At 49.3% G+C, this 22968-nt stretch overlaps 7 protein-coding genes across 7 annotated transcripts; 5 read left to right on the top strand and 2 right to left on the bottom strand.

Moving 5' to 3' along the window:
* Positions 1-1536: 1536 nt before the first annotated feature.
* Positions 1537-5673, bottom strand: F4807DRAFT_423690 (uncharacterized protein). The gene is made up of 4 exons (XM_047997804.1): positions 4564-5673; positions 4083-4511; positions 2996-4031; positions 1537-2935 (listed from the first exon to the last, which is right to left on the bottom strand). The coding sequence occupies exons 1-4, from the start codon at positions 5185-5187 to the stop codon at positions 1860-1862; spliced, it is 3165 nt and encodes a 1054-aa protein (XP_047854582.1). The 5' UTR covers positions 5188-5673; the 3' UTR covers positions 1537-1859.
* A 391-nt stretch (positions 5674-6064) lies between these two features.
* F4807DRAFT_423689 (histone deposition protein Asf1) lies at positions 6065-7602 on the top strand. Its single transcript, XM_047997803.1, has 4 exons — positions 6065-6444; positions 6510-6549; positions 6609-6917; positions 6974-7602. Exons 1-4 carry the CDS (start codon positions 6336-6338, stop codon positions 7362-7364), a joined length of 849 nt encoding a protein of 282 aa, XP_047854581.1. The 5' UTR covers positions 6065-6335; the 3' UTR covers positions 7365-7602.
* Positions 7603-8468: 866 nt separating this feature from the next.
* F4807DRAFT_423682 (uncharacterized protein) lies at positions 8469-10604 on the top strand. Its single transcript, XM_047997802.1, has 2 exons — positions 8469-8997; positions 9106-10604. The coding sequence occupies exons 1-2, from the start codon at positions 8854-8856 to the stop codon at positions 10507-10509; spliced, it is 1548 nt and encodes a 515-aa protein (XP_047854580.1). The 5' UTR covers positions 8469-8853; the 3' UTR covers positions 10510-10604.
* F4807DRAFT_423680 (uncharacterized protein) lies at positions 10605-13225 on the bottom strand. Its single transcript, XM_047997801.1, has 3 exons — positions 12069-13225; positions 11927-11995; positions 10605-11663 (listed from the first exon to the last, which is right to left on the bottom strand). Exons 1-3 carry the CDS (start codon positions 12727-12729, stop codon positions 10747-10749), a joined length of 1647 nt encoding a protein of 548 aa, XP_047854579.1. The 5' UTR covers positions 12730-13225; the 3' UTR covers positions 10605-10746.
* Position 13226: 1 nt separating this feature from the next.
* On the top strand, positions 13227-15363 carry F4807DRAFT_68902 (uncharacterized protein). Its single transcript, XM_048003353.1, has one exon. It carries the CDS (start codon positions 13434-13436, stop codon positions 15126-15128), a length of 1695 nt encoding a protein of 564 aa, XP_047854578.1. The 5' UTR covers positions 13227-13433; the 3' UTR covers positions 15129-15363.
* F4807DRAFT_467217 (HET-domain-containing protein) lies at positions 15208-17476 on the top strand (the record flags this gene model as incomplete). Its single annotated transcript, XM_048002462.1, has 3 exons — positions 15208-15856; positions 15975-16511; positions 16566-17476. The coding sequence occupies exons 1-3, from the start codon at positions 15598-15600 to the stop codon at positions 17474-17476; spliced, it is 1707 nt and encodes a 568-aa protein (XP_047854577.1). The 5' UTR covers positions 15208-15597.
* A 1765-nt stretch (positions 17477-19241) lies between these two features.
* F4807DRAFT_423672 (POT family protein) lies at positions 19242-22121 on the top strand. Its single transcript, XM_047997800.1, has 3 exons — positions 19242-19914; positions 19971-20123; positions 20185-22121. Exons 1-3 carry the CDS (start codon positions 19632-19634, stop codon positions 21696-21698), a joined length of 1950 nt encoding a protein of 649 aa, XP_047854576.1. The 5' UTR covers positions 19242-19631; the 3' UTR covers positions 21699-22121.
* Positions 22122-22968: the final 847 nt, after the last annotated feature.

Genomic DNA, 22968 nt, shown 5'->3' with positions numbered 1-22968 from the left:
TACCCATCTGTGCCCTCTACGAATAGGTACGCAGGTTACTGCTAGTGTAGGTATGTATACATGGGTTATGTTTTTAGGTATTAAGATACTTATTTTGAGCTCGATTCCTTTTAGAAGGTATATGATTACGGGATAGTATAACTTGAAACCAAGAAAGAATTTGGAGTCCATAATAAGATTAAACTTAACCGGCAATTCACTTAGAAATACCGAATCTTGCACTTCACGACCTCCCTTAATAGAAAGCAGGCCACGAATTAGCGGTAGCTAATAAATTCGTGTCGCGTACGTACAATACAAAGTTATTAAAATAATTCTCAAAATTGCTGAATGATTAGCACTGGCAAATAACCATAACAGACAAAATTAGCCACCACAACATTATATGGGACGATGATGTTATTGTTATTGTTATTGTATAATTGAAGGAAATGCATGGTGAACTTTTAGTATAAAAGATAGAACATCTTATCTTTAACTTATCTTTTTAATATAAACATACATATGGATTGGTCACTACATCCAAATAATCTGTCGGATCGTATAGCATGTGCAACGTGGCTAATTCGTGTAACTCGGTAGCTGATGTATATTATAGTTGAGCTACACGGGATAATTGTTCTCCGCATGGCCGGAAGCCACCTGAGAATTTACCCCGGATCTCCCGAATGCTAACGGGGGTGAGAGCCCAATCAAAAGCCAATTCGGACTAGACACTTACCATTTATGGAATGCGACGGGCTTGTTTAAGCCAATCAAACCTAAGTAAGAATTTGTGGGCAAAGAAACGCCAAGGCGATTTGAAGACTGTTTTAAGCTTTGGTGACCTCATTTCTTAGGGAGATCTGGCGCGGTAATATAATAGCCCACACATAGGCACGTTGTATGCAGAGAGCAATTACTAAACATCTAGTATCTTGACCGGGTGAACGAGACTTAATAAACAAACTCATGCTCGCAATTGGCCAAGGTTTTGCTCTTATGGATGCTACCAAGCTACTACATGAAGTAGGTTGCATTTAAGGGGTGGTACTTGAATAAAAGTCATTTAAAATGTCATTACTGGTGCTTTCATGCTCAGCATGCTATTCGTGAGCATCAAAAATGATAATATGATATGCTTTTATTCCATTAAATATCCAGACTAAAGGATAGTTATTTAAGGGATCAAAGTTCAGAAAAGAATGAGACAATGCATGGTACCTTTCATCCTTTCGACTAACAGTTAATATCTTCAGTTTTGTTATACCTTGTGACCAACAAAGTGTACAGTTGTACGGATAGGTACATAATTCAAGATGCATGGATGTCTGGTGCCTCGACGATTATCTTATTGCTGCCGAGACTATATCAATCCTTAGGATCAACGTAGTAATACTTACTAGGTAGTACATAAGCATGGGGCATTAGACTTGGAAAATAATCTTTAAGTACTAAGTTATGATCCTAGAAAATATACGTTTAGAAAATTCACTAAGAAACTGCTTTTCAGCTACAATAATAGTTGTGGGCACATAGGATTATGAAAAACTAGTATCATCTGCAAAATCGACTATTATTGACGTTTGATATATCTTCCTATGCTAGGAACTGAAGTTCATAGGTGAAGATCTAACCTAGGGTCACAAAGGAGCTTAACAGAAATCCATTTTTAGGACCCGTCCTCTCCAAACTATCGACCAATCCCGATGAAGAACGGGAACGCCAGAAAATGCAACTAGCCATAAGACATTATATGCGGGCTTCCTCCCTATAACGCCATAACTGGGTAGGAGTCGTTCGATCCGGTCGACAAAAAGGGTCATTAGGCTGGTGGGAAGACCAACCTAATCACTAGTCATCACAATCTGCCGAGTCTATCATTGATAATATCCGCCGTACTGCTGGGTGTGCTGTTGGGTTGGCGCCATACTGTACTGGGTAGGGGGGGCGTATCCTTGCCACCCTGGGAAGCCGGTGTTTCCAGGAATGAGGTTCTGCGCTAACGGGTTAAACTGGCTGGCGCTCGGAGCTTGGTAAATAGCCGGCGGCGGCGGTTCGTATGATCCGCTCGAACCGGGGCGAAGTGGCGAATTACGGTACGGCGCAGATGCTTGGGGCATACCACGGTTCATTCCGCCGAAAGGACTGGCGGGTCGACCGGACGGACCCGGTGAATCTCGGCTGGAATATTGGTAGGGTTGATATTCGGACGAGGCTTGCCCAATATGCGCAGTCGACGAACTTGACTGGTTATTACGCGAGGCGCCTTCTTTCTGGGCTTTCCACTCGCCGAAGCTTGGCACCGTAGTGCTCTGAACTAGGCGTACCATTCCATCCGGAGAAAAGTGATGGCCGTGGTAACTTTCTGCCGGAGGAAGCAGGCCGATGAGGAAAGTAAGGTCTCTGGGAATAGGGGTAGGTGCGCTAATATGCGAGGAAATGCCTTGGCCTTGCTGCGCTCGCCGTTGTTGATCGAGTCGTCGTCCGGCCGCGCCTTTAAGGGGCGAAGCTCCGCGAGCTAACTTGCGGGGTGGGTATTCGTCCTGCTCGTCGGGTTGATATGGGCGTTTAGGTGAGTTGACGGGCTGCAAGAATTGCGGCTGGGGACTTCGCTCGATCTGCGGCACGGGCCGAGGGCTGCTGCGAGGAGAGACAGATCGCTGTTCAACAGATTGCATAATAGCCTTAGGACGCATCTGTTTAGCCGGTGAAATGATGACTGGAGCGGTGATAGGGTTGAATCTGTCTGTGGCAAATCTAGCCGCAAAGTGCGTGAGACTCGGATCTTCTGGGAATAGCTCGGCCATCTGCTTTTCAAGTTCCTTGACTTGTGCTAACTCGCCGTATCGGGCCTCGTAGCCATGAAAATATGCATATATAGGTTTTAATTTAGGGATGAGTTCGGGTTTCTCCTTGAATCGCTTGACAGTTTGGGAGAAGACAACTCGGGCATCTGGGTAGCATTATTAGCTAACTTCAACTATGCGGAAAATATCAGTTGAGGGTTACTTACTCGTAAAATCGCGTTTGGCGTGAAGGTGTTTTAGATATTCAACGAAGTAGTCTTCCTGCTCCGGGAAGAGTTTTGCGCCACGCTCGTAAATCTTTGTACCGACTGCGTCTTGGTAGATGTCCCACTCCATATTAGATACCTCGACGTAGATATCGCTGGTCAGGCGGCCTCTCTGTCGAGCTTCGATAAAGATCCCTCTTAAACCGACAGATGGGGTGCTCCTACCATGCCCCTGTCCCTGGAGCCTTCGGTAAATACGCGCAAGGGAAATCCAGACGTAAGTTATATGCTGCGATAGCATCTGAATCTGAACGCCGAAACCATCCTGTATGGCCTTAATCCTAGCATTCTTTATAGCTTCTGTGGAGGGCCTCTCCTGAATCTCCCCTTCGTCTTCTTCGTCCACGTCTGCGTTCCCTGGGGCGGCAGACTCGAGGGCTGCGTCTTCACGAATCTTGGCAAGAGCTGCGGTTTCCTGGTCCTTTAATTTCTTGGCCATTCCATACAGGGTCTCGAGAACTCGATCACAAGGTTCTCGAACTGCTTGCACGAGAGCAGCTTTGTTGACATCATCCTCACGCGCGGCTTGTGTAGACTCGATGCGATCAGCGTGCTTGAGAGCCAATAGGAAGCTCTCAGGATTTGCCTCAAGGCCGTCAATAAGGAATTGGAGGCCTGCGTCTTGACCATCCTCGCTGGTGATATTGTTGTCGAAACACCACTCAGCTGCGTCGACCCACATTTCTGGCCAAAAGCGCAATGCCATCAATGCTTGCTTGTATACCTGGAGAACCCGCTGTCGATATGTGCTAGAGTCGTCAGGCTGTAAGACGAGTGGGTCATTCTTCTCCCAAGCGATCCAGGTCTTCCACAATCGAACTTGTTCGAGATATTCCTGGTCGCCTTCGAAGCCAGGAGCCGGTGGTAAACGAGGTAGAGTTGTTCTTTTGAGTCCACGCGTGATGTTTTCGAGATGAGTATTGGCGCTTCTTGCCGTCATGTACGATGGCGATCGTTCCTGAAGGAACTTCCGTCCCTGGGATTTATTAGCCGTGCTCTAGCAATTTAGAACCGCATTGCTTCTTACCGTCATCTTATTTAACCCCATCTCGAACTGGTCGTACTCCTTCCATAGAGAGTTGACATTTGCCATGGGAATAGAGATGGCGCGTTGATAGGCTTTGCGGAGGACGTCCATCTTTTGCTGATCTTGCCAACCCGTACCGCCGATCTGACCGGGCCCCGTCTTGATGAACTGTATGTAGTCCTGCCATATACTTCCTGCATCTCGATCCTGGCCAATGTTGTTGAGAACGAATTCGTACGACTGGCTAACTGTTTGTCGCGCTCTGCCGGTCGTGTCGTTGAGGTCATTTCTACGGCGGATATAATTGAGATACCCAGTCCAAAGTGAGACGTCGGGGATTGCTCGAAGCGTTCGAGTGAAGATCGACTCGGCTTCGATAGTATTGTCAAGACTTAGTTCCATGTCAAGGTATGCTACCCATATTTCGGCCTGGATCGTACTTAGCGTAATGGACGATGAAAAGATAGGGTTAGGTACTTACAGCCTGGGGAAACACTTTGAAGAAGCGCTCATAGACAGCTCGCGCATCTTCAATCTTGTGACGTCGCTTTTGTTCGTCGATCAGGGCTAACCAAGCCTCAATGTCTCCGCGGGGGTCTTCTTTGATACGATCCTCGAGAATGCCAACAATGTCGGCGGGGAGTCTTAAGCGTGTCGCGTTGGCAGTCGCGGCCGCAGACGTAGTTGAGGGAACAGGCTCATTGCTTTCCTGAGGAGTATTGTTCGTTGCATCTTGGGGCGTTACATTTTGCTGAAGAGGTGGGCTACTGAAGGGTTGACCTTGCGCTTCCGAGGGAATAGCCTTCAGGGCGTTCGGTGCGTATACAGGAGCTGGAGCAGGAGCGTCGTCTTCTTCATCGGAGGAATTCTCGATAATAAAGCCTCCCGCTGTCTTGGGTTTTTTAGTTGGACGGGGAGATTCGGAAGGAGGTCGCTCTACGACGGGCGCTGGTATAGAGGTGATAGTAACAGATTCTGGATCGTATTCCCCGCCATCTTCGTCGTCGGGCGAAGTCTGGTCATCAGCACCGTTCCAACCATCCGCGCCCCATGCCGGAGCACCATCCTGCTGAGGAAGAACGTCTCCCGAATCTTCGGAAGCCATGCTAGAATAAAACCCAGAGTTCTTAGGAGCTTTGCAATCGATACCAAAACGACCGGGAAGGTAGGTTATGACGGATACGATGTTCGGCGTGCGAGGTTGGTGCCACAGATGTAAGATAGGCCGACTCGCGACGCTTCTACCCTAGTTTGCGCAAATCTCGCCAATTAAAATATCGATTTTTCCTCTCAAAGAAAATTTGCAGGGTTCCTCCGTCGTTGAACTTGGTTGCAGCACAGACGGAATTCGTGCCCTGCTGTCGCTTTAAGCTACTAGAAAGGTATTCAGAATTCGGTGGAGTAGGTAGACTCGATGAATACGAGGAAAGTAGGGGTTCCCCGTAAGAAAGTTAGCACGTTGGCTCGCCTGCGTTATATTTGATGTCGATCGGCGTAGATGAAAGACGACGAGAGTAATGCACGAATGGGAAGAGAAGGTCGAGGGACAATGGAAAAAGTTGAAAGGTTTCAACAGTTTGGAGCTTCCGCTAAGAAAACAATGGCGCAACTAAAGACAGTAGAGACCTGGGCAAGCAAAAATATCTGTAATTCTTAGCTAACCGATAATGGACTAGCGCGGCTCGAATCGACTGTGAGAAAAACGGTACGTATCGATTTTTCAGTGGGGTTGATGTTGTCTTAGCCGTTATTTGAAGCACTTGAAGTACACTTTCCCCATACATTATGTACATATGTAGTAGAAAAGGGTGGTAGGTACATGTATATGCACTGATCGTTAAATGGCACGATCCCCTTCCGGCCCTGCGATTTCCGCAGCTTGGTGCATTTTTACCTGCCAGCATACAGGGTACTTGGGTACTTAGGTAGACATGCACTACATGCAAGCACTGAACGCGCTTTCCCTACGAGAAGCGCGTTCGGTTCTCTTAAAAAGACCCCTGCTAATCTTTTGAAAAGTCACTTGGTACCTACCAAGCTACTATCCTTCATCGCAAAATATCCAAAATAAACAACTAGACCAACCCACCCACCGCCAACCCCTACTTCTCCCCACCGACGACCGCTTCTTCTATCACATCAATCTCAAATCGCACATTAACTGATTCTCTCCGGATCTTCAGTTTTTTCTCGATTTTCTTACTCACGTACAACCCGCATTTTACAAGTTTACACACCGCTAGAATCGTCAAGATGTCGGTCGTTTCCCTGCTCGGCGTCAACATTTTGAACAACCCAGCCAAGTTCACCGACAACTACGTGTTCGAGATTACGTTCGAATGTCTCGAGCAGCTTGAGAAGGGTATTTCCCACCACATCAATATCACGTAATCTATTTTAATATCAAGCTAATTAAATGTGATTCAGATCTGGAGTGGAAGTTGACCTACGTCGGTTCTGCGACCTCGTTGGTGCCCATTCACGCATTTATTTTATTTTTCCTCTCATGCTGATCCAGAGTAATAGTGACCAGTACGACCAAGAACTTGACTCCCTTCTCGTCGGACCCATTCCTGTCGGCGTCAACAAGTTCATCTTCGAGGCGGATGCTCCTAAGACCACTCGTATTCCCGATGCCGACATCCTCGGTGTCACCGTCGTTCTTCTGACTTGTTCTTACGACGGCCGCGAGTTCGTTCGCGTCGGGTACTATGTCAACAATGAATACGAGTCGGATGAGCTGAATGCGGATCCCCCTGCCAAGCCTATCGTCGAGAAGATCCGTCGCAACGTCCTGGCCGACAAGCCTAGAGTTACACGCTTTGCCATCAAGTGGTACGTGGATATTGATTAATTGGTTACAACTATACGCATACTAACCCACGAAACAGGGATTCCGAGGCTTCTGCACCTCCCGAGTTTCCTCCCGAGCAGCCAGAGGCAGATCTCCAACCCGACGACGAGGAGTATGGAGCCGACGAGCTCGATGAGGATGCCGAAGAGGAAGAGGGAGCCGAGGCTGCCGCCGAGAACGCTGGCGAGACTAGTGCCGCCGCTGTTGCAGCCGATGGAGATGCTGAGATGGCAGGCGTCGAGGAGAACGGAGAGCCTGCCGAAGAGGACGAGTTGTCCGACGAGGGTAGCGTCGATCTAGAGAACGAAAGTGAGGACGAGCTCGAGGAGGAAGCTGAAGGCGAAGCTGCCGAGGGTGGCGACGATGCTATGGAGGTCGACGAGAAGCCAGCCGAATCTGCCAAGCCTCAAGAGGTCATGGCTCATTAGACTTAACGTGGTTGCCAGTCGCGCCTAATTCGAGCAGTTCTTTACGGATTTATGAACATGCAAGGGTGGTATCCTGCACGAAGTTATGAAGGGGTTTGGGATGTATCGACGGTTGGTGGTTGGCGGTTGGCTAATGACGGGGGCATGACTACTTTGCAGTGGATGGCTGAGCATTGCTTATAGACAGTGGCTTCTTGCTAAACACATACGAAACGATCAATTAACGTTGATTTCCTTATGTCCTTTTTGCTTAAGTGATGCTTCTTTCCAAAACTTACCTTTGATGAAATCTTTATCCAACGTCCGTTTTGGACATCAGGTAAGTATTTCGAGATCTTTCACTCTTACTACCATAGCGAATAGCTCGCTAGAAGCCAAAAATAGCATGAGAGCTACTAGAGTCACACTGGAACAGAGATAATGACTATTCGACCCGACAAGGCAGACTACCTATAGTAGATAAAATGGTAGAAAATATACTGTCTATCCAAGCACCCAATCCAATATCCTTAGCTCACCGAGTAAATATCAATGGTAAAGAAGATACAAACTATATTCTTAGGGGGGGAAGTAAGTGAGAGTGTAAAAGGAGCCTGGAGACAGCAGCAAGCTCTTTGATGTTAGGAAAAGCTATACCACATAAACTTTGGAGAACAAAGAAACCAAAGACAAAATTAACTCAAATATGACCTATCAATCTGTGTCAATCGTGATTTCTTCAAGTTCTATCTAGACTTACAAGAATCTTAGCCGATGGTCGTCAACTCCGCGATCGCGATCGGGTCGCTTACGGGTGAACGTCCCTGCAACTAGGATGGGAATATCTTCATCCCCACAACCACATGCTGGAACGGTAAAAAGTTTCGGAAGGAATACAAAGTTTAGCCCAACAATTTCAATAGCATTACCATTTATCATAAACGCAGTTACCTGAACACCCAGCACGGGTCCATGTTCACCGAACCTATCGACTACCTATAAAATCGATCTCGAATGACAACCAACCTTCGTAAGGTCCTACTTCAACTATATTGTCCATAAAGTTGGACTCTAGTATAAGAACCACATACTCCAACTTGACCCTGGCAAGTTGTCAGCGGACCAATCAGACTTCGCTGGAACTAATGACACGACAGTCGATAGGCCAATTGCAATTAAAAATGGCGACATAGGGCGAGGATTATGCTGCGGGGTTGGAAAATACGACAGCATTGACACGCGCCCCTTTACCGCAACCGCAGACACTACCTCGGGAGACAATCCGAGCGAGACCGAGTCCAGGATACCTACCTACCTACCTACCAAGTCTACACCGTATAAATAGGCATCTGTCCACAATAATGAACGGCGTAATTCCTAAAGCAAACTATCCTTTTCATATATATGGCCTAGGTATAGACCGTGGAGAAATATATTGGCGTGGACACTCAAGCAAACTTTAGGGCATAGTTGAGAATTGAGATCCGTGTAGACCTTTACCGATTAAGCGATGCTTCTGGACGCCGCCGAAGTCGCAAAGCACAATACGCCGTCCTCGTGCTGGGTCGTGATAAGTGGTAAGGTGTACGACGTGACGCCGTATCTCGAGCACCACCCCGGCGGTCCAGCGATCCTCGCGAAACAAGGCGGTCGAGTACGTACAACTCGGCTTAAATAACTAATCTTCTTATTCCAACGACATCTTAAAATCTTGAAATACCGTGCGGAATTGTTAAGGGTAACTTACACAGTAGTAAAACAGGACGCCACATCCGAGTTCCGCTCCGTCCACCAGCCGGACGTGTTGGAGAACCTGCCGAAGGGGAGCTTCCTCGGCGACATAAACCCTACGACTCTGGCCGCTCTCGCAATGTCCTCGGCAAGTAAACCGGCGCCGGCAACCGCGTCCGAAGTCGCATATATACCGCCGCCTCCCCCTCTCACCCCATCCGAGGAGCCCCAGGCTAGCAGCGAACCGCCTCACATCGCGCACATCGTAACAGCAGCCGACTTCGAGGGCGCCGCCAAAGCCGCCTTCTCGCGCAACGTGTTCTCGTACGTGTCGAGCGCGGCCAACACCGGCTTCTCGCTATCCAACAACCTATCTTCGTGGTCGCGCGTCGTCTTCCGGCCGCGCGTGCTGCGCAACGTGCGCACCGTCAGCCCGCGCTCCGCCATCTTCGGCCACGCCACCCCGTTCCCGTTTTACATCTCCGCCATGGGCCACCTCGGGCGCGCGCACCCGGACGGCGAGGTCGAGCTCGTCCGCGGCGCGGCAAGGCGCGGCGCACACGTGCTATTGAGCACCGTGACCACGCGGCCCTTCGAGGAAGTCGCCGGCGCGCTGGCGGACGAGCAGAAAAAACTAAACCTGAACCTAGGTAAGAAGCCCAAGGGCTCAGGAGAAGAGTTCCCGCCCTCGACCATGCATTTCCAGCTGTACGTGCACCCCGACCGCGCCGTAACCCTATCCCGAATCCAGCGCGCCAAAGCCCTCGGCTTCAAGAGCATATGGGTCACAGTCGACACCCCCATCCTCGGCAAGCGAACCCTAGACCGACGGACCCAAGCCTCGGAAGCGCTAGAAGCAGGCCTGCCCGACGCCGCGGAACTCGCCGGGTTCGGCCAGCGCGCGCACGTCAACCAGCAGCAGTTCGAGCCGGCGCTGGGCTGGCACGACATCGCGTGGATCAAGCGGGAGTTCGGCGGCGGGCCGCTGGTGCTAAAAGGCGTACAAGCGGTCGAGGACGCGGTGCTGGCGGCGCGCAGCGGCGTCGTCGACGGCATTCTATTAAGCAACCACGGCGGGCGGCAGGCGCACGCCGCGCCCGCCGCACTGTCCACGCTCCTCGAGATACGGACGCACGCCCCCGAGATCCTGGGCCGGATCGAGATTTTCGTGGATGGAGGGTTGAGGGACGGGGCTGATGTGCTGAAGGCGCTGTGTCTGGGCGCGACGGCGGTGGGGGTCGGGAGGCCGTTCTTTTATGCGCTTGGTGCGTATGGCGCGAAGGGCGTCGAGAGGTGTGTTGATTTGCTGGCGGAGGAGCTGTGTGGTGGGATGAGGTTGATTGGGATTAAGACGCTGGATGAGGCGAAGCCGGAGTTGGTGAATGCGAGGCGTCTGCTGAATGAGGTGTGGCGGCCGGAGAAGAGTCGTCTATAATTATTTTTAGCGTATATTAAGTAGTTTTGCATCTTACATTTTCGGTTGTTGTCTTGGTTTCATATATCATAAGGTATGTAATAGGCTTGCCGGGAATTATCATTAGATAGCCCTAGACGGTTATGTCTTTCCGGTAGAAACTTGATATATACCATACATATAAACTCACATTTTGACATGTCCCTTAGATCGCCGTACAGATATCGTACACCACTCGTACCAAAGTCACCGCCCTCTCTACGAGATAGCCTCAACCGTATGCGTGATAGACACATTTCCAGGGCATCCCGACACGCTAAACGGCACCGAACCTCCCACAGTGCCCTTGCCATAATCCGCACACGCCTCGAACACCACACGCGCGTGCGCCCAGACATCACCATACGTCGCATTGCACTCCGTCCAGTCTCCACCATACTCAATCGTCAGCGCGCACGTCCCGCTCGTCTGGCCGCTGTACGCCGTAACCCACTTCTCCTGCTTCGGCGGCTGCGCCGACCAGGTGGCGTTGGCGAAGTCGAAGGTCGGCGCGAAGGCCTGCACGCAGTCGTCGTAGCTAGGGTCCGTGATGTTGGGGTTGACGACGTAGTTGCACTGCACCGCGCTGAGGTTGACCTGCGCCGTGGGCCCGATGGAGGGCGGCGTGGGTCGCGATATGGCTGGGAGCGTGCTGCTTCCCGCCGCGGAGAGCACTGGTTGGTACCAGTCGGGATACTTGCTGGCGGCGAGCAGCGGCGCGTCTGAGGCCACCGAAGCCACTGGGGTACCGTCGACGTTCGGGTCGCCGTCTGCCACGGTAGTCGAGTTGGTGGCCGAGTTCGAGGATGTCGCGCTAGGCGTTGAGAATGTCGTGCTGTGTGTTGAGAGTATCGTGCTAGCTGTCGAGAGTATCGTATCCGGTGTCCCGTCCGGGTCTCCCGGTTGCAGCTTCTCGGCCATTTTGTTTTGAGCCGGCGTCTTACCGTTATCCCAGGCCAGGGGGTACTCCGGATATACGCCCCACTTCTTCTCCATGAAGAGAGCCGTGGCGAAGTATGCCAGGTTGTCGTTGGTTTTGGCCGCTAGGACAGGATCCTTACGAGCTAGCAGCTTGGCCCGGCCGGACTTGTACGTGTTCGTCCGTACGCCGCCAACCCATTGTATTGTGTCGTTACCTGGGTGGACTGTTAGCGATCTTGTAGGTAGCGCTTCATGTTGTGTGTAGGTGTCAGTCGTCCACTAAGTAAACCCGAACCAAACCAATTAAGCTCAAAGTATGACGTTTCCCAACTCTACTTAAAATATTGTCTTAGGTATGCTTTTTTTTTTTTTTTTTTTTTTTTTTGGTTGAACTTATCCTCATCAAAGCTTTTCGCACGATGGTTTGGATTCAGGGGTAATGTGGGGCCTTTAGTCGTAGGAAGTTGTATAAACTTACAACCACCATTACAAATCATCGCGGTAAAATTATTGTTGATGTGCATCCACTCATGAAGTGCAGTTGTCGCTGTATCAAGTATAAGACACGTGTTAGCTATATTTTGTAGCCCCCTATAGCATGGACATAGAGGTTGACATACCTTGAGTTCGCATATTCTTAGTATTGAGTTTCTTTCTCCCGGTCTTGTCATCATCAATCTCTGTTATAGCGTCTCCATGAGACTTTAGAGAGTCGAAGAAGGCCGGACAGTAGTTTATCCGAGGCCATGTCCTCGGCATTTTCGTGTTGGGATCCAACTGATTGGTATATGCCGTATACCTGTCACCGGTTTTCTTGTCTTCACAGTCGTTTGCAAAGTCGTTACACCAGATATCGATGTATCGGCCGTTCCACCAGTCGTCAAGGCCCCATCCGGAGTATGCATTTGTGGCCCGATACAAGGTGTCATAGATTCGCTGATGCTGGCTAGGTTCGAAGTCTGACGGCCCGAAGTAATCGATAGCGGCTTGTGATTTGAAATCGATGAGTTGATGTGGGTTGCCTATTGATAACTCCCTATCGTCGTAGAAGACCGCATTGGCGAGGTCCAATGCATCTTTGTGTGCTTGTTTAATCATTGGCACCTGATTGTCAGCATCACACTCGTAGATGCGAAAAGTTGTAGTGGCGTTAAATGTTTCGTTTCCATTTTGTTTTTTCCAGGTCAAGGTAAACTCGTGCGGAGATGGTAATGCTACTGTAAGCTCCCACAGCGCGGATAGGAGAACTGAAACCGAGACTGCGTTTCTTCGGAACATCATTCTATCGTAGCGGTCTTGTGCGAGGAAGGTACCGAAGAACAGTCTGCTATGTTAATACTGAGAACGACGGTTACATAAGATACCACAGCGGTTGAGGAGTTGGACTCGACGAATCAGTCGAACTCCCAAAGCTTTATATTCAGGGACATATGCCCCCAAGCACCAAAGCTGTCTACAGAGCCTGCACACATTTTGCTACGCCTTTCGGAGGATCCTGCGATTGCTTTTCAGCTTAGGATATGTTTATATCGCTACGTCATGCCTTAGCCTGGAATAGCCCAATCATTCGACCATTGGTAGGATTGTGAAGTGTATCGCCTCACGAGATGAGGCCGTACAACTGCAATACGCAGTATAAATAGAGAGATTTCAGCTGGCGGGATGGCGCGGAACCTCTTTAGCTCCTGTTTCATGTTGATAATATTAGGGGGCTATTCGTGGTTAGGTATATTGTGAAAAATCGCATTGTTCTTACCTGTGGCTTCTGGGCTTAAGGAGGAAGATGGCGGACGAGTATTACATTATCTCGATAAATAGAACTGAAAGTATGCGCCACGCCGTCACGTCACGCGTTAGGCACTCAGCTCTCGCGGAGCTCCGGAATTAGAGCGCACAGATACCGAGCAACTTCTGGCTGTGGTAGGTACTTCATTTTTTCTTCCATTCTGAATTGACCAGTTTTACCAAGCATCATTTAGTCCAAGATGGTGTTAATATTCAGCCGCGTACGAATACGCCTGTATCTGCTAATATTAGCAGCAACTTTAGCGACAGCACAAACGCAGGAGGATGAGACAAAGGTGCGCATCGCCATCGTGGGCGCCGGCATCACTGGAGCATCCGCCGCGTACCATTTCAATTCAGAAGGGACATCTACATCTATTGCAATAACCATATTTGAGAAGGAAGCCCAAGTCGGCGGACGTATTCAATCTAAGCCTTACTTTGGCAATTATGTGGCCGAAGCTGGTGCGCCACATTTCTCCGATTCCGATGAATGTCTCATAAACGCAGTGGACACGCTAGGCCTGCGCAAGAAGCCTGAAGCCCGTCCCGTGGGTTTGTGGAATGGAACCGCGCTGCTCTATGGAGCACAGGGCCTAGGTTGCGCTGTCGGGGTTGAATCGGGATCCGGAACACTGCAAGATCTTGTCACCGAAGGAAGACGCGTTCTGTTTCCGCCAGCTCAGATGCGGAGAATCATCAATAGGGCCCGGGATGACTTTTCATCATGGACCGCACGGCTTTGGAAACACGGAATTTCGGCTCCTTGGCGGTTCTATCGTGCTGCTGCTCTAGATTTAGAGGCGTGGAAGCATTTTGGGAGCAACAACAGCGAGCCTTTTGACAAATTAGATGCTGAATTGGGTAGGATAGGACTGTCTAGCAATGTACTTGGACCCGCGGGGGAATATGCAGGTCTGGGCGACTTGACGTATAGCCGAGAGGCGGTCGAGCCCTGTACCCGCGCCCTCGTCTCTCAAAACTTAAACCAAGTATGCGCACTCGCAGCAGTCATCTCAAACGATCCTGGACGTGTCATATCACTCTGGGATGGCAACGCGAGATTAGTTGAAGACATGATCAAGCGATCAGGTGCTGCTTTAAAGACGAATTCTCAAGTTACACAAATCAAGCCTGGAGTAGACCGCCGTTACTACGTCGAGACAGCTGCTGGTGATAACAACGACGAGTTTGATATCGTTCTCCTAGCCGGCGGTCCAGACCAAGATCTCTCCTCTATCCTATCCGACATCCTTCCCCCACACCAGATTCCGGCTCCGTCGCACTACACCGAAACCCACGTTACCCACTTTACCACCGAAAGACTTCTCCACATACCGCGGTCTAAGTTCCCTGAACAAGACGTCCCAGTCCCTCAGGATATTAGTGCCGTATATTTCACCTACAACTCCGGCCTTAACGGGCCAGACCTCCTCCACGCTAGCACTTCTGTTGCGCGCCAACGTGATCCCGCTTGTAAAGCCGACCCCGAATGCGACGAATTTGTTCATCGCCGCGTCCACCGTGTCGTCTCCAAAAATCCCTTAAGCGACGAGGATATTGCGCGGCTTGCGGGCGTCTCGCTCGAGGGCGCCCTACTTGCAGAGGGAGAAACGCTCGAAGCAAAAGATATAACCGGTGTGCGCCGTGCTGCGTGGCCGCATGCCTTCCCAGCCTATCAGAAGCCGCGTCATGAGACTTGGGGAAACATTGAGCTTGCATATGGCTTATTCTACCTTGGGGGTGGTGAGAGGCTGCATAGTTCGCTGGAGATGGGATGTCGCATCGGGAGAAATATCGCGAAACTGATACACGCAACGAGAAGAGAAGAGAGACGAACACATGCTTCTGGAGGAATTGAAAATGAGCGCGACGCTGATGCGAGAGAGCTATGAAACAATTATTTCTACTTATTTTGAAAGAGAATTCACCGTACGCTTTCAGTCGTGCTGACCGTGACGATGCGACATTGTTCGTCAGCCGGATCGAGATTCAGCTGCGATGGGCAGGATGGGGTGGCTATCTGCTTACTTCCGAGGTAGGTATGTAGGGACTTACAAGGCACACATACAGGCAACTAGCCTGCACAAAAGCAAGGGGTATCTAAGCCACATGCATTTTGAATGGCTAATCTTATACCATGGACACCTATTCGTCAATTGCGCGCTCAATTCATCAGCTAATTCAAAAAAGTGATAAGCCCTCATGCACAGCCCGAATCCTTCCTAGTGGGCTAGAGCCTCACCTCACGATGCTAATGGATCTCTTTCTCCTTGATAAATCGATATCATTTATTCTGTATTCTTTTCCTAAATTCATTGTAGAAGTATATTATAATCTAAGGCCATCCAGCCTAACTTCACTATGCGCCTTTTGAATTGTCGCACGTTGAAAATGAAAGAGTTCTTCGATGATAACCTCCCTTCATACGCAATCCTCTCCCATACCTGGGGCGACGATGAGGTCTCATACCAAGACTTCCAAAGTAAATTCCGGCGACGTAGGAAGCTTGGTTTCAAGAAAATCAAGAGGTTCTGTACTAAAGCCGCTAGTACGGGAAACGAATGGGTGTGGGTAGATACATGTTGTATTGATAAAGCAAGCAGCGCTGAACTGTCCGAAGGTATGTCCTATCTTCATTATACCTAGCTTAATCTATGATCATTTCGAGTTCAATACACGCAGAGCGAATGTCAATTTTACCCATATGATATCCACAACACAGATGCTAATACGTATAGCCATCAACTCCATGTTCCATTGGTACCGGCGGTCTCATCAATGCTTTGTTTATCTCTCAGATGTAGACCAGTCAGTGAATAAAGTGAAAGGCTCAGTTCTTAGGAACTCTCGTTGGTTCACAAGGGGTTGGACGTTGCAGGAGCTTCTAGCGCCCTCACGAGTATCCTTCTACGACAAATCGTGGAGCGAGATTGGGACCAAGATTTCCCTGTCGAAAATAATAAGCGAGATAACCAATATTCCAGAGCATTATCTCCTAGGCCATAGAGACTTGAAAGGTGCTCCTATTGCACAGCGTATCTCCTGGGCCTCAAACCGCAAGACTTCGAGGAGGGAAGACATAGCATATTGCCTGCTAGGATTGCTCAACGTGAATATGCCCCTTCTCTACGGAGAGGGCGACAACGCTTTCATTAGACTGCAAGAAGAGGCCATGCAGCGCTCCTATGACCATTCTATCTTGGCATCTGGGTTCAATCTGCCATGCCCAGATCCTGGAAGTTTTCTTCATATATGGACACCAATCAAGGGGAGAGGTACACAAAGATACCTCTTAGGTAGTAAATTTACGCCACTTACGAAAAGGACAGTGGACAGGACGCCGGCCTGCCTCCCTAAGTCTCCGGATACATTCTGTGCATGGGATCCAGGTCTCAGTAATACCAAAGGGAGGAAACACTACCTTCTAACCAACCTTGGCATCTACATTGGCTTGAGCGTTCTTCCATTCAAGTTTAACGGAAACGATTATGGCCTCGCTTTATTGCACTGCGGTCTCGTGGACAGACCTCATCCTCTACTTGTGGCTTTACCGCTTAGACTACACAAGTCAAACGACATGCACAGCAGTGCTAAAGACACAATTCTTGCCTCGAGACCGCAAGGAATTGCTCCCTTCCTCATGCCTGTGCCAGAGGTTTCATCAATTCAAAATATGCAAGTATATCTCACCTCGTCTACACCGCCGGCCTCAGCCAGTTGTCGTTTTTGGACCTTTGAAATTCATTTGGATTTTGTTTCCAAGTTCGACTATTGCCTTGCCGACTTCTTCCCTCCATGTCTTGCTAGGATTAGCAATGATAGACTCATTATTGAGGATACCCTGACATGCTCAAGGATATTTCGGTTCTGTCACCCAACACGCAAGACTATACTTCTATCAGTGCAATTGACTCATCAGTTGGGGTATAATACAACTAAACTCAAAGTTGCAACTATAACTGATGCTCTCACATCATGGCAACTTGTTGTATTAGGGCCTAAATTTGATAAAGTTGATTTCGAACAATTGCAAAATTCGTTGACATGGACATCAAAGGGGTCTTTGAATAGGGTTGAGGTTGAAGACGGTAACTCTTTCGACTTTACTGGAGAGATAAGCCTTGACCTTGAGGAAATCGAATGTCTCCCCTTGCACTCGATCGCGTCTCACGCAACTCAGCCGGTGAATGGGGACAAGGACAAAGATGTGTGGTCAATATGGGACGTCCTGTTCGCATGAACGGTAGTAACCGGCTGGAAATCCAAGGGCAATTGGTGGCATCCCTAACGTGGATCATTCGCACGGAATCGATTAATTCTAATTCTTGCCTAGCTCGAGAACTCTTGTTTTACGGAGCGCAGGGCATTGAGTATGCGGTGGCATACCTCTGGTGGAGCTATGAGACGAAGTCTGCGTTGCATCCGCACTTGGCTTGACGGTCGGGCCGTTCGGGTTTCAATAAGCCTTGAAGTTCGGTGTTATGAACTACCTGGGTAATTGGACTGGGCATATCACTGGGTTGATCATGGACTCATATGTTCTAACCAACAATCGCCAACAAACTACGTTGCTGACTAACTGGTAGCTGTGTCGATGAACACGCAACGCTTGGAATGATGAGGTATGGAGCAGCGTGGGAATCTCTATCTACCTTTGTACTAATCATATCCTAACAATTATTACTAGGTACCTGCAGAAGCAGCGAATCAATGTTTGTTGATGAGTAACGAGCACGAAGATCATTTGCGGTACCAACCTCGATATCAGAAATTCCCGGTTCAGCCGATGGCCCAGGCTCTTAGATCCCCCATATCAGATGTAGGACCGTTGAATCTTACGCCAAGCCCATGGCCCCGGTACGGAACGTTGGAACACGAGATTCCAAATGGTTTCTCGCTTATGTTAACTGGGAGCAAGCTTGTTCGTCTGGTATATACGTCGATATAAAGCAAAATAACGATAACTGATATCAAGTATCGTATTATACGATCTATCTTGTACGCAGCACGATTCAGTTATATGCTCTGCCCAATTCCAACCGACTAGACGATGATTTATCAGAATTGAACATTTGCGTCGAAACTGTGCACGGATGCAAAGTTCGTGTAAGCCACTGGGATGGACCGATCGAACCATGCAAGCTGAGAGTTATCACGGTTGCGATTCATATCTGATTGGCTGCGATGCCGGGTACACTACCTAGACGGTAGCGTGTGATTTACTTGCTTCCAGGGTTGGGCGTAGCGTGGAAGGCTTCTGGAACGCTGCTAGAAGTCACTCTGTCAAGTACACTACTACCTACTAGTAGGTACTGTATACAAAGTGAGGTTCTGCTGTGTATCCTAGCCCTGGGAGTGTCTTTTGCGCGGAGTAGAAGTACAGGTTATTGGTACCCAGACAGTTAGCTTATAATACAAGACGCTGAAGTCGAGCACGCCATTGAAGGGTAGATGATTCTTTTTAGTGCGTATTATTTAGTACCTACCTAATCAAAAATATGGATGGTAGGTATCAATCCATGTCAAAAGTGTCAAAAATGTCCTCGGTAGCTCTAGTGTCTTGCGCTAACTTACCTAAGGTTAAGAAAGTTAACTCCCGTTGACTCCATTTCACTAAATTTCTGGGGATATGGGAAGGTTTAAAGCTAGCTACCCGACAACTTACTCCGCGAACTTTCACAGCTTCCTACTCCATGCGCAATCTTCGATACCAACGTCCCTCTTTGGCTATGTCAGCACGATAATAAATAAACCATCCAATGATACGCCTTATCTCTCAACGCAACCCTGTGGCGTGACTAGATTGCCTACGCTTGGCGGCCTGTGTTACTGCCAAGCGAGCCACCAATCAGGACATGATCGTCAGACGTCAGAATGATCGGATCTGGCGTCGTATCTTTGCTTTTATGTTGATTGGGCTGGGAAAGGGGAATGCGTACCTTGAACCCTACATGGTAGGTAGCACTGCGACACTAACTGACTGATAGGGAAGCACCAGCTGAGGGGCAGTCATAACCAACCTTATTGTAGCGGAAGGTCCTACTTGGGTAAGGATGCGTACATAGTAAGGTTCATCTAGCCAGCCTTCTAGAATATTACTATCAATGTCTCCTCTCAGTTCCATTTTTTTATCCAATTCTATTCTTATTGATCGCTGCTCGCAAGTGACCCTTTCGCGGATTGCTCCATTTCAACATCATTACCGCGGGCGGAGACTCGACCATCGCCGACAACACATCGCTTCGGTAATAGCTTATAGCAACATTCATAACGATTAACATATCACTACAGTATCATTACCAATGCTTGCTTCGTAACTTTTACTCCTTAAGAGAGGGTTGCGAAGTTAGGTAAATTTCTAGTATTTTTTATCTTTATTTTTATTTTTCTTCGCCATGGCGACCGACGCGAATCGCGAAGGCATCGAAGCTACCCACGACACCAGCCCTGAGGTCGTGGAGGAAAAGACTTCGAAGGAACATGATTTTGCTGCTGTCAATTCGGGTTCAGGCTCGGATGTAGAAGTACCCCTAAGAGGCCCAAACGGAGAGGAATATCCTACCGAGGAAGAACTGAAGACGTTACGTCGCGTGAAAGGGCCCATTAATTGGATTATCTACACAATCGCCTTCATCGAGCTCTGTGAGCGATTTGCTTATTATGGAACCACTGCTGTTTGTAAGTTCGAGATGCAGCCGCCGATCAAATAACTAAATCTAAATGATTTCGCATAGTCGTTAACTTCATTTCCGAACCTCTCCCCGCTGGTTCTACCACCGGCGCCGGTGGCACAGATTTGCAAGCTGGCGCGCTTGGCCAAGGACAGCAAGCTTCAACTGGCTTGGTGCTCTTTAACAGCTTTTGGTCATATTTGATGCCTTTAGTCGGTAAGCAACCTGTCTGAAATTTGGTATCTGATCTAACTGATGCTGCCTTACCTTATCTTAGGTGGTTGGGTGGCTGATGCATATTGGGGCAAATACAAGACGATTCACGCCGCTGTCGTGATAGCCATGTTTGGCCATATAATCCTAATCGTCTCGACGTTACCACCGGTTATTGCCAATCCAAAGGGTTCCCTTGGTTGCTTCTCCCTCGGTCTTATCTTCTTTGGCATCGGTGTTGGATTCTTCAAAGCCAACATCTCACCTATGATTGCCGAGCAGTACGAAAGTCAGCAGCCGAGAGCTATCATCAAGGTCTTGAAGAGTGGCGAGCGCGTTGTTGTCGACCCGATAATAACCATATCAGTTATTTACATGCGTTACTATTTCTTCATCAATGTCGGGTCATTGGTTGGGTCTATCTCCATGGTGTATGCCGAGAAATATGTTGGGTTCTGGCTCTCGTTCACCTTACCTACGGCCCTGTTCTTTTGCTGTCCGGTAGTCTTGCTCGCCTTCAAGAACAAATACGTTCGACGGCCAGCAACCGGTTCGGTCCTCGGCAAGGCCATAGCTCTGGTTGTTCTATCGATGAAGGGTCGCTGGTCTCTAAACCCGATTACAACTATCCGACATATGCGCGAGCCAGGCTTCTTTGAGAGAGTCAAACCGAGCAAGATCCCCAAATCCGAGCGTCCAGATTGGATGACCTTCGATGACCACTGGGTAGACGAGGTGCGCCGTGGTTTCAAAGCTTGCAGCGTCTTTGTTTGGTATCCTATCTATTGGCTTTCCTACAACCAGCTAAACAACAACCTTGTTTCCCAAGCCGCTACAATGATCCTCAACGGCGTGCCCAACGACGTGGTGAACAACCTGGACCCTATCGCCTTGCTGATCTTTATCCCTATTGTCGACAAATTTGTTTACCCCGCCTTGAGGCGTGTTGGTCTTAACCTAACCCCTATCAAGAAGATCACCGGCGGTTTTGCTATTGGCACTTTATCGATGGTGGCCGCTGCTGTGACGCAACATTATATCTACATGGAGTCACCATGTAGATCCGTTTCCGGATATGGATATGTGACCGACTGCAAAGAAGCTCTAGGTCTTCCAGCAGATGCGGCCGAGTCCCAGTATAAATCGCCGCTAAGCGTCTGGATCCAAACACCAGCTTACATTCTCATCGCTTTCGCCGAAATCTGCGCGTCAATCACCGGCCTCGAATACGCTTTCACCAAGGCGCCGAAGAATATGCGAGGCTTTATCACCGGTATCTTCTGGTTCTCACAAGCCTTCGCCTCCGCTATCGGTCAAGCCTTCGTACCCCTCGCAACCGATCCTTACCTGGTGTGGTTATACGTGACAATCGCTATCATCTCGGCCCTTGGCGGTATCGGTTTCTGGTTCAACTTCTCGAAGCTGGACAGCGAGGAGGAAGCGTTAAATGCTCTTCCCGACAGCCTGTTCAAGGGTAGTCAAAACCAGAACGAGGATTTCGCTGCTATAGAAGCGGCACAGGCGGAGCAGGAGAAGATTCGGCGCGCTCAGGGGCTGGACAAGAATCTTGCCCCTTAATTCCGAGGGGAAGCTAGAGTGAGTTTTTGTCGTACTTTCGAGTACATTTCAGGTATCTACTGGATTGAATGTGCGAATTTCCCTAGTCGATTCTCGCTCAAACGATTGTCGAAGTAGTACCATAGCCTCTATTTATGATGATATGTCGTATTGGCCTAGCAGAAACGAGTATACATGTTACTTGTACACTTCCTTCTCTATAAATCGCTTGGTATCCCAATGTGACGTAGAACAAAAGACTGCATGTTGAAGGTACTGGTATAGTGTTGATATAAGAAGTATAGGTGTGTGACCAGCTATTATCTCCTAATTAAGTGACTTTGTTGTGGAGGTCAAATACAGAGTCAATTATGCCCGAACCACCCCCTTTTACCCCCCCTTTATCAAACCCAAAGAGAAACCATGCTCAACAGTATCCTCCACCAAGTCAAACCACCCCCCTCCCCCCCCCCCCCCCCCCCCCCAAAAAAAAAACCTAGTGATCATCTCATAACGCCAACATCAGCGAAGTCCAGAACCCATGAATAACCTACGACCTCTCCAACCACCTCAGAGCGTAATCAAGCACGTCCTCATCCCCTCTCCCGGCGCCCCTCCTTCGCGCCTCCTCAACCCCCCGCACGAAATCCGGATCTATCGCGAACGCGCACTCCCGACACAGCGGCGTCCGGATCCGCCGCTCCCCCCGCGCGTCCGCCGGGTCGTACGCCTCCGCCATGTACTCCAGGTACCGGGTCCGCGGGTGCCGGCGCGAGCGAACGTTGCCGCATTGCTGGTTGTGCGCGAATAGGGTGTGTTGCTGCGAGGGCGAGGTTGTGGATATACTGGCCCAGCGCGGCGGGGTGGGGAGCTGTGAGACGTGGAAGTAGGTGTCGTGGGCGCGGCGGGCGGTGGTGTTTGCGCGGTGGTGGGAGGTATTTGTGGTGGTGTTGTTGTTGTTGGAGGAGGACATCGTGGTGGAGGGGGTTTGGTGGTTGGTGTTGGCTTGAGGTCCTGGATGTGAGGACTTGGTGGAAAGCGAAGTGTAGTCGATGTTTTGGAGAGATTAGGTAAAAGAACGAGACACCATGGGAAGGTGTAGAGAATATATATCTTTTCACTGCGGTTGCGAGCGTTATGAGTTGGATGGTCTAGTGAGACTTCCGGTTCTGAAAGTTAATGTACAACGTCTAAGCCAGGGACTCGATAAGGTAGAGTCGTCGCAATAAAGCTGTGAGTTGAGCAGCGGTACATACACAGAAGGGGTTTAGACCAGAGGAAAACATCGAAA

The sequence above is a fragment of the Annulohypoxylon truncatum genome (genome assembly GCF_022578515.1).
Source record: "Annulohypoxylon truncatum strain CBS 140777 unplaced genomic scaffold F4807scaffold_14, whole genome shotgun sequence".
NCBI lineage: Eukaryota > Fungi > Ascomycota > Sordariomycetes > Xylariales > Hypoxylaceae > Annulohypoxylon > Annulohypoxylon truncatum.
This window is presented reverse-complemented; position numbering and strand designations above follow the sequence as displayed.